Source organism: Marmota marmota, unplaced genomic scaffold, assembly GCF_001458135.2.
Source record: "Marmota marmota marmota unplaced genomic scaffold, marMar, whole genome shotgun sequence".
Classification (NCBI taxonomy): domain Eukaryota; kingdom Metazoa; phylum Chordata; class Mammalia; order Rodentia; family Sciuridae; genus Marmota; species Marmota marmota.
In genome coordinates, this window is record NW_026000240.1 from 6,078,832 (window position 1) to 6,097,393 (window position 18,562).

General features: G+C 43.3%; 1 protein-coding gene across 2 annotated transcripts in view; it reads right to left on the reverse strand.

Annotated features, from left to right (window-relative positions):
* Positions 1 to 457: 457 nt before the first annotated feature.
* Casr (calcium sensing receptor) overlaps positions 458 to 18,562 on the reverse strand; it is a 75,182-nt gene continuing 57,077 nt past the window's right edge. For both annotated transcript variants that reach the window (XM_015487289.2, XM_048793944.1), the window contains 3 exons: positions 9,426 to 9,656; positions 4,635 to 4,758; positions 458 to 3,041 (listed from right to left, as the gene is read on the reverse strand). In XM_015487289.2, the coding sequence (XP_015342775.1) occupies positions 1,522 to 3,041; positions 4,635 to 4,758; positions 9,426 to 9,656 (1,875 nt within the window). In that variant the 3' untranslated portion in view covers positions 458 to 1,521. The remainder of the gene's footprint in view (positions 3,042 to 4,634; positions 4,759 to 9,425; positions 9,657 to 18,562) is intronic.

Consider the following 18,562-nt stretch of genomic DNA (forward strand, 5'->3'; position numbering starts at 1 on the left):
GCTTTCCCACTGGGTCCTGCTTTCTCTATATTTGTGTGTTCCTTTGTCCCTATTTCCAATCCCCTCATCACCCCAAGTTGGGGGGAAACTGAATAAATACTTTGATAGGGCCATCTATTTCCTTTCACTCCACTGCTGGAGGGAACTCAGTCTTGGCCTTGGGGTGATGCGTCTATTATCCCGTCTTCCTCAAGGGAAAGGAGTGTGGGGTGGGGCTCACCTGGAACCACCCTCTGACCCCAGCAACTGGCAGGGAGGCAACGAACGACCTGGAGCTCATCCTTCACCAGGTCAGGCATGGATCTGGCTTCAGAAAGCCATTAGTGCAGAGACAGAGGGAGTTTCTGGACTCCCGAGGCCCTGAAAGGTCTCACATAGGGCTCTGCTCATGGGGGTGAGGGTGGTGGGATGGAAAAGGAAAATGGAGCTCAATAACACTGCTGTGTAGAAACCAGACTGCAACAATTTTTCAGTTTATATTGTCCACGGACCATTACAACAGAAGCATTTTTGTAAGGATAAAGCTAGATACAACAATATTAATAACAGATACATACAGCTCATTGACTTTACACAGTCCCTTCCCAACAACTGGAGGTGATTCTTGTGATCCTGGAATATAAATGTGACCTCACTATCGTGTTCTGGAAAAAAAACCAGACATATTGCTACAGAAGGGATGCAGACTTTCTAGACGTCACCCAAGAGCAGCAGCAGGTAGGAGACCAAGGCCAAGAAACTCACATCTTATGGTTTTCATAAATAAGAGGGGGCACATCCCTCTGATGTTTTTGAACATTTTAAATTCTTTCCATTGTCAAGGTGTTGGGCAGTTCTGGTGATGTGATGACTTTCAGACTCTTAACTCCAGCTGGCAAACTGGACGTCCTGTCAGTCTGCATACTTTTTTTCTCTGGACCATGATTCAGGTCATGGCTGTCCATGATTTACAGGGCAGGCATTTCTACACACACACACACACACACACACACACACATACACACACCACTTTTCTTTTTTTTAATATTTATTTTTTAGTTGTAGTTGGACACAATATCTTTAATTAATTATTTTTATGTGGTTCTGAGGATCGAACCCAGGGCCTCGCCTGTGCTAGGCCAGTGCTCTACCGCTGAGCCACCACCCAATCCCCCCCCCCTTTTCTTTTAAAGAAGGTGTAGGTGGGCAGCTTAAAGCCTTGACTTCATCTCTGAGCTGCTGGGTGAGATATAGCAGTGGAAGAGATTTCAGATGGGAATGACAGCACATCTGACCATGACATAACATTCTGACAAACACGATCACAGAACACACGGCTCTTCCTTCCTTCCTTTCTTTCTTTTTTAATTGTAAAGGGATCAAGAGCCAATTGACTGCCATTTAAAGCAGGGCGACTAAGTTGGGGTGTTTGATGCGTCTATTGTCCCATTTTCCTCAAAGGAAAGGAGTGTGCGGTGATTCCTCGTCCCTGTGATTCCAAGAAACCTCTCTCTATTCTTCCTGGCCAGGCCTTCTTCCTTTCTAGGAATGCAGTATGTTTTCCGTGACCGTGCTGCCTCCCCCGCTGATGACGAAGCTCCGGGAACTGGACACAACAAGTGCTGGGGACATCTCTTCCGGATCCTCCATCTCTGGCTGGTGGGCCCCGGCCATGGGCCCTTGCAGGCCTGTTTCCTGGGTGGTCAGGTCTGAGTCTGTCTCCCCACACTGCAGCGGGAGCAGTGCCTGGTGTCTGGTCAGGGCATCGCTGCTTCTCTGGGCCTCCAGGGAGTTTTGATGCGTGGAATTCCTGTGAGCCATGGCGTTCTTCTGAGGTTCGTCAAAGCTCAGGGAGAAGGTGACGGTGCCACTGCCGAAGATGACCTTCTGCTTGCATCTGGGCTGCTGCTGCGATTGCTGCTGCTGTGGCTGGAGGGTCAAGGGCTGCTGCTGCTGCTGCTGCTGCTGCTCTTGTTGGGTCAGGGCCAGCGGCTGCTGCTGCTTCGGCCTCTCGGGCTGCGGGAAGGGGTCTTCGCTGTTGCTCTTGCTGCTGATGGAGGAGGAGGGGAGGGATCCCGTAGAGCCCCCGAGGCTGTTGGACCGCTTTCGGGAGACATTGCTGCGGCGCAACGTGGCCCGGGCTGCCACCTTGAAAGCGTGCGCAGCGGTGCTGCAGCGCACCTCCTCGATGGTGTTCCGGGAGGGCTTGAAGAGGATGATGTAGACCTTGTTGAAGAAGATGCAGGCCAGCAAGCCGAAGCTGGCTGCCAGGATGGCGATCACCTCCACGGCAGAGACAAACTTGCCGTAGGTGCTGGCATAGGCTGGAATGAAGGAGATCCAGACGATGAAGAAGATGAGCATGCTGAAGGTAATGAACTTGGCTTCGTTGAAGTTCTCCGGCAGCTTCCGGGACTTGAATGCGAAGAAGAAGCAGATGGCAGCCAGGAGACAGGTGTAGCCAATCAGGAAGCCCAGCGCCATGAGCGAGCCCTCGTGGCACGTGATGAAGATGATCTCATCCTCCAGCTCGTGGTTGCGGTAGCTGGAGGGGGGCGCCGTGTAGAGCCAGATCACACAGATGACGATCTGCATGAAGGTGCAGAGGAAAACCAGCAGGAACTGCAGGTTGAGCCCCCACCACTTGCGGTGGAAGCTGGTGGGGATCTTGGCTTCAAAAACCAGGAGGACGCGGTTGGTTTTCACCAGGATGCACGAGATGCAGAGCACGAAGCTGATGCCAAAAGCCGGCTGGCGCAGGCGGCACGTCCAGTCCTGGGGCTCTCCGATGAAGAACAGGGAGCTGGAGAAGCAGCAGAGCAGGGAGAAGAGGAGGAGGTAGGAGAGCTCTCGGTTGGTGGCCTTCACGATGGGCGTGTTGCGGAACTTGATGAAGACACCCAGCACGAAGGCTGTCAGGAAAATGCCCAGCACCGCAAAGAGGGTGAGCGCGATCCCAAAGGGCTCAGTCCACGACAGAAACTCAATCTCCTTGGCGATGCAGGAAGTGTGGTTCTCGTTGGACCAGAAGTCATCCGGGCACTTGATACAGGCACTGGCATCTGTAAAATGTCCCAGTGGGTGGTTAGCTACCAAGTGGCATAGACCAACATCTGTGAGTATGTATATGTGGCGGTGAGAGCACACAGGTTATTTGATTTGGTCACTGTATACTTTCTTTATTGATAAAACCATTGTGATTTTTACACTATCAAAAACTATGTACCAGCCAGGCACAGTGGCCCATGGCTATAATCCCAGAGACTGGGGAGGCAGAGGCAGGAGGATTGCAAGTTTTAGGCTAGCCTCAGAAACTTAGCAAGACCCTGTTTCAAAATAAAAAAAATAAAAATTAAAAGAACTGAGGATGTAACTCAGTGGTAAAGTTTAATCGCCAGTACTATCCAATCAGCCACAAAAATCCTAAAGCAGAACAAAAAACTATGAACCTTTGACTGCTCTGTTAGTTGTTTTGCTTTTCCTTTGTGTGTGTGTGTGGGGGGGGCACTTGTTTCTTTTCATGCTGTCTGCTTATGGTTTGGAGTAGAGATGGCCCTGCATGCCAAAGGTCTAGCATGGTCCATCAGCTGTGCACAGTGCAACTCAATTCAGCCTGATTTATTTATTTTTAAAATAAATTTTATTGTGCACACTTGAGGTATGAAACATGATGTTGTGGGATATGTACAGACAGTAAAATGATGACTATGATGAAGTAGATTAACACATCTATGAACTCACATTCATCTTGGTTTATTTTGCATATGTGTATGGACTCTTTAGACATGCCAGAGCAGACATTCTTTTAGATCAGGGCAGAACACTCTATGAATATGGCCTGTGTTTCCCTCTCTCCATCCACATCCATGGATTTCCAATGAGGGGACTGCAGATTTATTCAAGCAATAAAGATTTGCTAAATCTTGATATGTGTCAGGTAGTGTGCAGTTTGGGGCAGTGAAGGGAGCATGGATTTTGTAGTTAGAGATCTGGATGGGATCCTGGCCAGGCCATTTACCAGCTCATCAACCTCTCTGAGCCTCAGTTTCTTCATCTGTACTATGAAACTAATGATAAGCCCATTTTTTTGTGTTGAGGATTGAATAATAACAGTAATAACAGTGTAGTTAATATTTATAAAGTGCTTTTAATATGCTAATCAAAGATGTATTTAGCAAACATTTACCTAGAACTTGCATGTGCCTTACCAATATTAATCTGTTTAATTCTCCAGACTCTATAAGACAGGCTTAATTGTTACCCCCACTTTAAGAGAACTTGAGGCACAGGAAAAACATAAAGAAGACAAATACAGCACCAGGCACCAGTGGCAACTTGTCATGGCCAATTAACTCTGGAGCCTGGAGCAGATGGTGCTTTCTATTTTAGGGTACTGAATTCCAAGAAAAGGGAAGAATGTTGGAGTGCAGTTTCAAAGTGAGTGAAAGACATGTCACAGACGTATTTGACAGTTCCTATGGAATTAAAAGAACATCTGAGGTTCCTTTTCTCTTCCCCCTCTGCCAAGCACAGTGTAACACTGAAAAACTGTGCTAAGCACCATCTCCACCCAGCTCTTCCATGGGCTTTGCTGACTCCAGGCCCCTGAAGTGGATGGAGCCCTTCACGGTCTCCACGAGGGGCTGTGCCTTTACCTGTCTCATCGCTGTACTCCCCGTCCGCACACTCCACACACTCAAAGCAGCAGGTGGGCTCCCCCTCAATGATCCCTTTCCTGGTCCCTGCCAGGCAGTCTCTGCTGCAGTTGGAGAAGGGCACCTGGAGGGTAGAGAGCACAAACTGAGTGGCTATAACAGTGGGGTCAGGGGGTCAGTCCCACAGCTCCTTGGACACATGCAAGGGGGGAGGAGTTTGGGCACAAGGACCAGTATAGCAGACTTCTGGTCCTTTCCAGGCAGAGGTAGGTCCAGGGGTCCTTGGTTCTGTTAGCTGTGAAAGGGAGTGATTCCTGTTTCTTCTCCAGGGATAAAAAAGCTTGAGACAAACTAAAAGATAACAAGGATAGTGACTTACACACAGAGGCTTTGTCACAAGGTTGAGGGATACAGAGACAAGGGGAAATTGTTTGAAAGTGAGACTCTGAACTTTGCAGTGTCTTACAATTCTGCTTCTTTCCAGGGTGATTTCTGAGATCCTTGCTACAGTTCAGTGCGGCAATCAGGACAGGCATGGAAGAATCCAAAGTAAGTGGATCAGAGAGCTGTCTCAGGCAACTAACTAACCAACAGAAAGCTGCAGGGCTCCATTACTTTCAGATAATGATGATGGATTTTGTTTTATTATATTTTCTTAATGGACTTCAGGTACACAGTATTTGATTAGTGAACCATGATCCTTGCTTTCTTCCATCATGACTGGTTTATGTTTGGCTTACTTTTAGTTAGGCATTTTTAATGTCTACTGTCCAAAGCAAAAGCCATAAAGGGGACAATAACCTACATCTAACTCTGCTTCTCTCTGCCCTTTGCTCCTGCATCTGCTGTACGTTAATTCCCAAGAGGACATCAGCATCCTGTGTCCATTATAGGCAAACAAAAAATCAAACTTGTAAGGAAGAGATCAATCTAATTTTATACAAACTATCAGAGAATGGAAAAAAATAAAGGAACATTTTCTAATTTATTCTTGTAAAGCAAATATAATAATCCTGGAAACAAAACCAGATAAGAACAGTAGGAAAAAAAATGCAGGTGCATCTCACACATTGATTATTTTAGATTGTCTTTGGAAGCAGAATGTGAGTTGAGGATTTGTGTACAAGTGATTTATAAAAAGAAGTCCTTCCACTGGAAACAGGCAAGAATGGGGGATGTAGGATGTAGAAGGGGTGGAGGATGAGCCAAGTCCCTCAGAAAGTAGCTTGTGCTCTAAGAGGGGCCCCTGGACGGTGGGCTCTGCCTCAGATGGTCCTGACATGAGGAGGGGCTAGGGCTTCATACTTCCACACTATTGACTGGTTTAGCCTCATTGTTGGGAACTGTAAATTCTCAAGATTTTTCTGCTGCTCTGAGTCTGTGGGCAAAGTTGCTCCATTAACCTGCAGCAGAGTCTGCTGAAAAAGAGTCGTGCATTCAGGTTATGGGAATTAAAAGCATTCAGGATTTTTGGTGCACACAAATGTAAGCAATCCTTTATTTTGTTAATGTAATAAGCTACAGTTATGAAATTTGTAGTATTTGGCTAACATTATATTCCTGTACATTTCATTACCAACTCTACTGGATCATTATATATTATATATTTCGTGCACTGCTGCTCTAAGTTTGCTGAGATTTTATTACGATATGAGCATTTATAGTTAGTAAGATTGCATCTTATTCAACAAGATTGGCCTATCATTGTCTTTGCTTATACTGTTCTTGTCGGTTTGGGGCCTTGAGATAATATTAGCCTAATGAAATGAGTTTAGTAGCTTTCTGTTTTGATTTATGTTAGACTGTGAGTTCCAAAATCTCCAAATAACAAAATGACTCCATAAAGTTGAAGTGCATTTCTCTCTTACATAAGTGTCTAGGGTTGTGGTCCAGAATAACAGGGCACTCACAGTGTTGGAGACCCAGACTCTTTCTGCCTTGTTTTTCTGTTACACTAGGCACTTGCCTCATGTTCCTTGATGGTGGCAGGGTGTAAGATGGTTCTAGGAGGCAAGATAGAGGAAAGGATGCAGAAGAGAGCAAAGGACACTTGCAAGCAGTTTCTCAAAGAAGGTTCCCAGAAGCCAAGGCACAACACTGCCACTTAGATCCCATTCCACAGCCACACTTAGAAAAAAAGGAAGCTGGAAAATACCATCTTTATTCTGGGCAGTCATGAGTCCCAGAGTTCTATGATTAAAGAAAGAGGGAAGTGCAGAAATCAGGGGCCCCTAGCAGCCTTTTTAGCCACGCCTCTTTTCTGTTCTTCATGTGGTTAATGTACAGTCTGAAGGTCACACTGTGACCCTATTGGAAAGCTGAATTCATACCCAGGTCAGTTGTCAAAGTCTACACTTTTCACCATAATAAACCCTGTTTTATACTAGTTAAGGATTAGAAGAATGTTGCCTCTGAGTCCTCTTATTTCATCCTACAACATCTGTCAGTCAAAGAGAAATCTTATCACCATAAGAGTAGGCAGAAATGGCCACTGGAAAGATCCATTGTTCAAAAAGCCATCCAGGATCTCTAGGTCTCCCCAAAGACTTATTAAAGATACCTGTCCAGTTCTGGCCAAGAAAGCTCATCTGACCTCCAAGCCCCAAATGAAGATGTCTATTTTAATTCTTATTTGTTGCAGCAAAGCAAGGGAAGAATAATTGACAGAAGAGTGTAGAGGACAGAGCACCTAGGCCCTAGGGTCTAGTTCTAGTCCTTATACCCTCCATTGGGCCTGGGAAGTCACCGTTGCATAACTGAACCTCAGTGTCATCAACTTCAAATTGAAGGATTGGAGATAAGGGTCTTTAAAGACTTAACTCTACAGTGCTACATTTGTAAATAAATTGAGAGCATTTTTTTTAAGATATGATACTGGAGGGCTGGAGGACTGGAGGAGTAGCTCAGTGGTAGCAATGATTCGCATGGCCGAGGCCCTGGATTTGACCCCTAGCACTACAAACAAACAAACAAAACATAACAAAAAAACCAAAGGAAGAAATGATAATGCTATATAAATATGACTTTGTATGTATATAGCATAATTCAGTTTAAACTATGCTTCTACATCATTGATCCCTTGATCTCAATAACAAATTTGTAAGATATATAAGGAAGTTATTAATATGTAATTTATAGTTAAATATACATAGCACTTTTTGGTCATTCCCACCAAAATTTTCAGAAAAGAGAGAGTAGATTAGACTCTAAGATTTGTTGGGTGCATGTTATATGTTAGCTTTGAGGTATTGTTTCTATTAGAGTTACTTTATAATTCTAGCAACTATTCAGGAACATAAATGACTGAATGTGTGAGGATTCCCTGTGTTATTCATTCACTAATGTTTAAGCCCATGACGCACATAGTTTGGTCAGGAACATTAAGATTATAGAGAACTATACAGGAAATAGCTTTCATGCAAGAAGGGAAATGAGACAGGTACCAATTAGAGATAATCAATTACATGCATTAATGTGGATGAAAGAATAACCCAACAGGGTGAACAGGTAATGGTACAATAAGTTTAGACTTCAGTCAGTTGAAATGTGTGACAAGATAGACAAGGGTATAATTAGTGGGCAGAGGATTATAACCTCTGGAATCCCAAATTCCCATCTGGAAAAGGTCAAGACATGTTTGTAATTGATATCCACCCTCTTGAGTAGAAACTAACAAAGACCTGCACACTGTGGGTGGGATTCACTGTCTATAGGACACTGTCACACGTGAACCCCTCCTATGCATTGGGAAACAGTGAAATTGCAGCATCTCATCAGATATCTGTCAACCTAAGAAGCATCTGGCAACAAGATGAAGTTGAGTCTTTGGTCATATTATAAGAAGTGAACCAAGGATGGCAGCAAAAAGGTAAATGCAGAGAGAAACACAGCGGCTCTCAGCCAGGTGTCCTAGGAGAGTTAAAGAGGGTGCCCGCCCAGGGTCTGGTTCCTGCAGAGAAGATGGTTCTTAGCATCCTGCTACATTCGAGGCTACAGCCAGCAAACAAGGGTCACCACTTCAGTACATCACACTCTGGTTATTGATCAGGTTTCTAGATGCAGTGACATGCAGGACAGGGAGGCCTGACTATAGTCACAGGCATCCTTCTCTTTGTCACAGGTCTCTTATAGTAGGAGAATAAATGGTTATTTTGACTTATGGGTCAGTACTAAGCTATTTGGAGGACAGAAAACCACCTCTGTGTGAACTGTCAATGGTGATAACAGCAAATGCCTCATCCTGAAGCATCCAGCTTTGTCTTGGGCTTGACTGTCTCAGTGGCAGATGCTGGTAGTTAGCGTAGGAGGTAAATCTTTGCTACATGCAAGATTGTCCCACTTATGCTGAAGAGCATCCCTGGACCCCAAGTGCTGAAGGCCTTTCATACTTCTTGGTCATTGTGACAGTCTAAAAAGCAACCCTTTCCACTCTCAGACTTATCTCCCCTATCTAGGATAAGCAGGATTTCCCCTTTGGTCCCAGTTGAGAGTCACTGACTTGAAAGATGTTTACGTTTGCTTAAATATTTTGCTTTGGTTGGGGAAAGTTTTATGCAGGGAGACTTTATTACTAGCCAGGGAGTCATATCTATACAAAATAAAATTGTTTGAATATAGTAAGAAGGCACAGGACTCAGGTTCTGAGGCTTCTCTTGGAGTTCACAGGAGCCCTAGACACGTGGAGTTAGTGAGTTATAGAAAGGGCTCAATTCTGGAAGTCCAGGGGTGAAGCCCAAGGACAGTTTCCTGCCCACAATGGTGGCCCCTGGTGTTCTGATGGACAGCACGCACCTCCCTGGAGAACCCACTCCACAGAATCTTCTCCTCGTTGATGAAGAGTCTTTCTCCCTTCTTGGCATAGACATTATAATGCCCAACTTCCTTAAACACGATGGAGCCATCCTCTGGGGAGAGGTGCCAGTTGATGATGGAATAGTTCCCTACCAGGTCACCGCACTCGTCGAAAGTCACCTGCTCCCCCATGTTGTTGGTAAAGTTCAGATGCCGTAGGTGCTTCAGGACCTAAAGAATAACAGAGCGGAATGAATATGAGCCTCAGGGGTGCCACATTTGGTTATGTAAGTTGTGTACTCAAGAAGGACAGTAAACTATGTCATTCCAACAAAATGGAATGGACATGACTTAAGGAAGAGGTGAATTTTTCTAATGTTCCTTGAGGTACCTGTACATGCCAGCAGCAGCCATGGGCAGAAAACTCTCCCCCTCCCTCCCTTCCTCCATTCCTACCAACCTACCTACCTACCTACCTACCAGGACTTGAACTCAGAGGTGCTTAACCACTGGGTCACATCCCCAGCCTTTTATTTTATTTTTAAATTTTGAGACAGGGTCTTGCTTAGTTGCTTAGGATTTCGCTAAGTTGCTGAGGCTGGCTTTGAACTTGTGATCCTCCTGCCTTAGCTGCCCTAGCCACTGGGATTATAGGTGAGCACCATTGCACCCAGAAAGAAATACCTTCTTGAAGATCAGAAGGAGAAAAGGATACATCTCATCTGGCCATATCTCAAAGGACATATTCAAAGCTTCTGAAGGTGCATCATCACCCTGAGGTATCCTGGGAGGGGCAGGATTTGTAGCCAGAGACCCTTCCTTGCATCATCTGAGATGAGCACTGGGAAAGGAGAGGAGGGATGCCTAAGGGCTCCAACTCTGTGCACCCTCTTTTGCTATGGTTTTGTTTCTGTAGAAGAGTCTTGCTGCCCAAAGTCACAGAGTGGGTGGAAGAAAGCAAGAAATGAGGCTGTAGGGGGGAGCCCTGGCCATCACTATTGACCATCATGGAAGATACCTGAATTTATATACTTTTAAAAAATGGGTTACAAAGTCTTTGCAGAAAAAGTCATTATAATGATTATTAACATATGCTAATCATTTTAAATACTTGACATTTTACTATATTTGAGGCAAGATTCTAAGTAATTTGTATCTGTTATTTAATATACTTTTCACAACAAATACTATGATTATCCTCATTTTATTCATGGGGAAACTGAGGCACAGAAAATTTAAGTAGTTGTCCAGGATCACAAGCCTGTGTTCTTAATTGCTCTACTGTATAGCAGCATTAGTGGGCTCCTGGCCCTGTTCTGCTGTGGCTGTGATATAGGTCAGGAGGCAGTGGACACCAAGCTGCTTATCTTTCATGCAAAACCTGACCTGTGTCACTGTGGTATGAAGTGAGTGGAAGACAAGGTCTAGGCCATGATGTAGGGGTGCTCAATTCTGCTGCACCTCAGGAATCTATCATTCTCCCGCTCTGAGCCCATTTCCTCAGCTGTGTAATGAGACCCAGCCCAGCACCTGTTATTCACTGTCGCCTGATGGGTGTGACAAACCATGACAAACCTAGCCAGAGCCTCAGGAACACCCTGCATGTGCCATTCCACACCAGAGATGATGATGATGACATCTCTTCTTCTTATCCTTCTCCTTCTTCTTAATTTTTTTTATTTGTAGATGGGCACAATATTTATTTATTTTTATGGGGTGCTGAGGATTGAACCCAGGGCCTCACACGTGCTAGATGAGCGCTCTACCGCTGAGCCACGACCCCAGCCCAACACTACTTCTTAACAATTTATTTCTACATTGACTATTTTTAACTAAACATTTATTTGTAGTTAGGAAGGTTAGAGAAAAGGAGTCATCTGAATTTGTACATCAGCAGCTCAAAGAAGTGTTTGGGGGCAGGGTCGGTGGGAGGAGCTTGTGTGCTCGCAGGCACAGCCCTGGCCACCTCACTGGACTGCTGTTTGTGGTTACTTCAGTGTCCTCACTGCCCCCCTGGCTGTCCTGACTTTTGTTCCAGGTCTGTTGGGAGGAGACTTTCTCACTCCTTGTCCCCTTGTTTCTTCATCTAGAGCTACAGAGCCATTCTCAGAAAAGATGGAGGATGAATCCCACAAAGGTCTTGTTACTCATGTTCTTCCTCTGGTCATCAGTCTTACTTCTGCCTTCATTTTTACTGAGTCCTTAAAGCACTCTGCAGAGAGGAGGAGTCCCACACATGCCCCTTTCTTAGCCCTCCATCTCTCCTTCCTTTTCCTCCTTGCACTTTGATTGTGCTGACCTCCTCCCGAACTTGTGTGTACATCCCTTTCTCTACTCCTACATGTCTGTGTCTGGCCACATCCTTCCTTCCTTCAGGGAAACATGTGGCTCTCTGCTCTTTAATGCTGTCCCCTGCGGCAACTCTCAAAGCCTCACTCCTTCCACCTACTCTGGGTCCTTTCTGATAGGGCCCATCCATTCTTCTCCAAGCCATAATAATGCTCTTATCATTTCCTGATGGGGACCTTCCACGACTCAGATGAAATATGCTTTAAAGTTTTCCAGGTGGTCCCCAAGCACTCCATACTTGGGTCTCATATACCTTTGATGTCTTTATGCTCATCATGCATTTCCACTGTCCCTTCCACATGCCATGCTAACTCTGTCTTCACTCTGATGTGTGTGAAGGGAGATGAGAAGAGTGGAGAGGCAGGGAACTACCTCTTATTTACACATCCCATGTGCCAGCACTGGACTAATGCTTTATATACACTCTCTCTGTTATTCTTCACAATTCAATAGGCACCAGCCTCAGAGATGATGAGACTGAGGCAAAGAAAGCTCAAGAAACTTGCAGAAGTCATGCAGCTAGTAAGGCTAGAGCTGGGATTTAGATTTAGCTGGGATTTCTACCTTCAATAGAAATTGCTCAGTGTCCATGACAAAGATTTGTCAGAGGTCAGTAATATTTTCCCATTAACATTTAAAAAAGCATCACTCCTACTTGACAGAACAGACATATGTGAGGGTTTCTTTTAGGTTTTAACTTCGTAGGATTAAGGAATACCTATAAATCTGGTAAAGCATTCTTAAGGAGTGTGAAGGTGTTTCCAGAGGAGGTTTGTGGGTGAGTCTGAGTGGACAAGGTGGGAGAATCCACCCTCTTAAGAGTGAGTGGGCACCATACAATCTGTGGGGTCGCAGGGGAACAAACACAGAAGGCGAGTTGGTGTTTCTCCCCAAGAGAGCACATACACTCACCTCCTGCCTTGAAGTCCCAGGCTCTCTGGCCTCTGGACCCCAGGATTTACACCCCAGCAGCGTCTTTTCCATGTTCTCAGGCTTTCTGCTTCAAGCTGAGAGGGACACCCTCAGCTTCCCTGGTTCTGAGGCCTGAAGTATTGGGCTGAACCATGCTCCCAGCATCCCAGGGTCCTCAGCCTACAAACTACCTGTCATAGGATTCCTCAGCTGCCATGATTACATGAGCTTGTTCCTAAAAAGTTCCCTCTCATATATTTATACACATATCCTGTTGGTTCTGTTCCTCTGGAGAACCCCCTCTAATACCATATATAACAGTAAAAGCTTGAGTAGGTAGCATAGATTTTTTTCTTCCTGTTCAGGTTTCTTGCCTCTTAACATGCCAGGCAACAGGTTGTCTCTCTCGTTTTTACTGTCTACTAGTCTCTCTGATGGAACTCTCCAGACATTGGGGTAGGTGAGGGGAGGGGAGCTGGAACAATATTATTTCATAATTAGACGATTATCTATTACATTGGTCATATTAGACAGATGACTCAAAAAAACCTCTGGTTATAAGCTTTCTGCATTTCTGTTGGCTTAGAACGGATTGCCACCATATTTCTAACTTGAAAGAAGAAACCAATTAAAATCATTTTCTTAAAGATTCCAAGTTTGCACGAAGAAACCCATTGTACATACAAGACTGGACTTGTATACCATAGGGTTTCAGCTTGACTGACTGCAGCCATCTTGTGTCATAACTGCCATGATTGTTCCTAAGAAACCCTGATCTGTTTTTCCCACATAGTTTCCCAGCTATTATAAGCAGACAAACTATTAGAGTGGTATGAAGAGCTTTAAAACCTGGACCTTGGCACTGTCAATGCCAGGAATGTGTTTAATGTCTTTGACATTAGCTTGAGATAAACCAGGTACATTCCAGCTTGGATGAGGTCACTTTTGTCCTGACCATTATATAAATGTCCTCCTCTGGATCCAAATTGTAGGGACCCACTGGTCTCACTACCATCTAAGACTATGCTTCTGTCAGTAACTCCCCAGTAAAATGCACTCTGTGCAATCTTGGATCTGCCTGTCTCTTTCTTCAGTTCTACCACACATTTAAACCAGTTCTTAAAAACTAGGACCAGCGTTTTCTATTTCTGGATACTGTTGGAATCAATCAACCAAATATTTATACAATATCCACTGTGTGTTCTGAACCATGCTGCAGAAATAGAATACATTGTCATCCAGTCCTCAGCAAGTTCATATGTGGATTAAGGTGATAAAATATAAGATAAATGTTTAATGAAACAGCAAGATAAAACATGGTTAAGGGCTAAGTACAGAGAAAGTCAGAGAGAATAGAGATTCAACAGAGCTGAAATGGCCAACATGGACTTGAAGCATGGTAGGGATTTGCACTGGCAAAGGTAGGGGGAAGTAGGGTGTTAAAAACAGGGGAACAAGCATAGACAAAGGTATCATTTCAGGAATAAACATGACATGTAATGGGGGCAGCAGAGACCAGTTTCTCTAAAACTGCATATGTAGTGGAGAATAAGGGGAAATATAGTAGAGAAGTAAAGAGAGGCCAAGGCAAAAAGTCTAGATTTCACGTCAAAATAGCATGGGGTCAGAGAATAAAAAGTGTTGATGAGAACATCTAGAAGCAGTCTAGAAACTGCTGGTGGGGATTTAAACATGTAGCCACTTTGGAAAAATGTCTTACAGTTTCTCAAAAACTAGAATACAGAGTAACTATTCAACTCAATTTCACCCTTATGAATGTACTAAGCAGAAATCAAAATATGTGTCCATACAAACACTTGTACACCAATGTTCATGGCAACATTATTTATAATAACCCAAAGTGAAACAATCCAAATGTCTACCAATTGGATGAATGAACAGATGAAAAGACATTAAATGGGATACTATTTGGCATGCATCCAAAGTACAGATGCATGCTACAATATTGATGAGCCTTCAAAATACAGTATTAGGCTACAGGAGTCACAAAAGACCATAGGTTGTACCATTTCATTTATGTAGAGTGTTCAGAGATGTCCATAAGGTGGATTAGTGATTATTTAGAGAAGGAAGTATGGGAGGGGACACTAGGGAGTGATAAAGGTCTGAGGTTTCTTTATGATGTGATTCTAAAGGGGGCTGTAGTCATGGTTGAACAACTCTATGAATATGTAAAAACATGGAATTTAATAATTTAAATGAGTAAATTATATGGCATCTAAATTATATTTCAATAAAGCTGGTTTTTTTAAAGGAGGTATGGAAAGGTAATTTAGAAAATTGAAATATGACTTCTTTGGGGGAGCTCATATTCAGCAGTAGGCAGGGACTGATAACAAGGTTGACTCTCAGATACTTGGCACTGAGAGGTGACAAAGGACACATGGCAAGTCTAGTTTTAGAGTGCAGTGGGGAGATAAAGGACAGGCAGAAGCCAAAAGGTAGAAATGCAGACATCTCATCCAGAAAAGGAAGCCCCTTGGGACTTGTGTGACTGGATCTGGCTTTGCATAATGTTTTACATTTTCTTCCTTATTGCAGATCCTAACCTGAGGTACTGCAGTGTTCATCCTCATAGCAGGTATGTAAATAAAATCACATGACTATAAAATATGTGGTAGTCAAAATTTATGCCTCATCCATTGGAAACCAATGATTTGTTTATTAAGTCCTGTCCTTACGTCATTCCTATAAGTATCTTTAATATTTTTTCGATATGTTGACTTGCAAGCTTTATATTTAAGCACTTTATTTACTGCATAATATTTTGCCTTTAATTCACATAACAGGGAAGATGGAGAGGAAAATCATTTTATCCTTAAGAACAATGATAGAGACTCTTTAAGTTGGTCATTACTGACCCAAGACAAAAATCAATGTAAATTAAAAAATAAGTTAGATATTCCCCTCAGAGGAACCATTCTTTTGCTTTTACAACTTTAGAAGAAGGAACTGATAATAGTTCTATTAAAAAAGAAACATAAATGTTTACCTGAGATCATAATTCAAAATAATATACTTCAAAGTTATTTGATTTGTGGGATAATATGGGAAAAAAATGAAAAAATGAAGGAAGAGAAAGGAAACAAAAGACCGGAAGGCTCATAACCAACCTAAATACCGAGAAAGACACAGATCTGAAAGAAGGAGGGAATACACAAGGCATGCACATGACTAGAAGGTCACATCTTCTTGTATGTGGTCATATTCCCATCTTGTGGCCTCTGAGGGTATTTCCTCTAAAGGATTTCAAAGTGGAACTGTATGTCTCATGAGCATAAATGAGATCACCTATTTGCACACACTCTAAGCATCAACTGAACATAGCCAAAGACAGGAGACTAGAAATCCACCACTGTAGAAGTCTAAGCTGGGTATGAAAACAGAACAAAATGATGAATAAAGAATGACCAGAGAGTATATGTGTGGGAGTCTGATTTGAAAAGACTTCCAGAAAAATTAAAAAAAAGTTTGTGGTGGACAACGCTGGTGGAGACAGAAAGTGATGACCCTCCAGGTGTGCCTGTGACTTAAGCAAAAATGCTATGCCAAAAACCAATGAGAAGATGTGTCCAAAATGGATAAATGGTTTGTAGGGAGATGCCAGGCAGGTTGGCTGCTGAGGGAAGATTTGAGAGAAGGCAGGTGCAGGATTATAGGCTGAGATATTTAGGTTAGATTGTGCAGGTGACAGGTTTCCATCAAGATCTTAATGATGACAGTGTACTGCTGGTCCATCTGATGAACAGAGACATGGCTGAGGTCTTAAAATCTGGAATGCCCACCTAATAACTTGGGTTACTGCGGCTCAAAGGAGACCTACAGCAAGCACACAGGACCCTGGGACCAATGCCCGGATATTATTCTTCCCTAGAGCTCTGATCCCATTTTTCTATTCATCTCTTCTTCTGTGTGAATTGTATCAGAGCATGTCTGAGCCAGAATACATGTTTATCTGGACAAGGATCAGGTGAGTTGTCTGTTTTGGCATTTAAGTTTCATCTGCATTGCTTCTATTTCCTCTTCCTTTTGGTAACAGCATCCAAATTTCCTTTTTGGGATCCACTCTGCCCTTACTCTTGCTCAGTCTCTGTAGTTTGAGGGGACTCAGCATCAGGAATGGATTTGTGTCCCAGGAGTTGTTAGTCAACATGATTTCTGGGGCTTTCAAAGGAGGTGCTGGGAAGTAAGGAGATCCTTAGTGGCAAGGGGTTTTAGCTCAGAGCTGCTGCAGAGGCTGAAAACAGCTAGCTCTGGAGACAAAGGAACAAAGAGATGGCGATGAAGCAGTTAGCAGTACCTGCCTGGAATGCTTCTGAGATTTTCAGCAACAGGAACCCCTACACTTCCTTTTTTTTTTTTTTTTCTGTGTGTGTGTATGTTTTGCTCAAGCCAGTTTGGTCTAGTTTTCTATTACAACTGAAAGTTCTAATCCTGAATACAGCCAAACTCCCTTGTTTTTTGTTTTCTTTTTCTTTTTTGTTTTCTCATAGGCCTAAGTTCTGGCCTTGCCCATCTGAATCTTACTTCTTATCTGGGAGAAGAGTCATTGAAAGGCCATTCCCCACTGTAAGCCTCCTTTGCCTTCCATTCTACCCTGCTCTTGCAGTCTTTCCAAGAGCTGGGGTCGTCCTTCTATGGGACATGGAAATTAAGAATGGAAAGACAATAGTATTCACCAGCCAGAGATTGTCCCTTTACCCTCCTACTTTCAACACCACGCCTTAGCATCATGGTTCTGAAAGTCATTTTAATCTTTGACCTTCATTCGAGCTCCTGTATCTACTGGAGTAGAAGTTCAGAGCAGGGAAGGAAACTTTGAGGTTAAAAACTTTGGCCAGCAATGATGTTTGAGGGAGATTTTTCTACACAAGAAGAGCTGAGCACTTGCAGGTCTTGGTGCACTCTATCAGCTGAGATAGTCACTTCTTATCACCACGTGGGAATCTCTTCATCCATGGACATAAGTTGTCTACTCCTTGTTTCTTGGTACCCTTCCTGAAGGGTCTGTGATGGCTGCGTTCTGTTTACAAAGCTGTTCAGGTTATCATTTTTTTTATTGCTTAATTAGGAGCAGGGTTTATCATATTACTATGATAATCACACCTCTGTTTAGAGCTTGAATGTTTACAAATTATTTCATATACATCATCTCATTTCATTTTTTGAGGAATCATGGATGGAAAGTAGGCCAGACCCTAGGTGCATTTTATAAAAGAGGCTGTGACTTAGAGTAGAGTCTTGCCTAAGATCATACAGCTCAAAAATAGGGTGCTGGATGGAGCTGAAATTGGGGGCTGGGTCATTCAACTCAAATTAAGGAAACTTCACCTTACCCACAGTTATGCACTCTCTCTGATGGGTTAGTTTGGAACTGAGGAAAATACACAAGGGAGTGTAAAACAGAATCTGATTGAAAGAACAAGGTTCATATGAAAGATATGAGCAGCTAGTAGGATATATCAGACTAGACTATTTTCTTCAGATGTTCTACTAAATGAAAAACATATTGTCTTTCCTATGTATAATTAAAAAATGCAAAAACAAGTCTAAACTATAAGTGTAGGAACTAGGCTTAAGTTCTGGTATCTACCTGTAACTAGGTTCTGATATCTATCTGTAACTACTTCAGTGTTTCTTTTTGAAACGTTCACTATCTAATCTATTTAAAAAGAGTTTTCTGTGTCTTGTGCATGCTTATGTGGCTGGAGAGTGGTCCAGCACAGGTTGTAATAGATGGCCAAAGTTGTGTCTGAACACATAAAGCTCATTTTACAGCTCTTACAATATGTAATGTAACAGGATGTAACAGGCATTCAGTGAATCCTGGTAAAGGAGCAGAATCTTTAATTTAG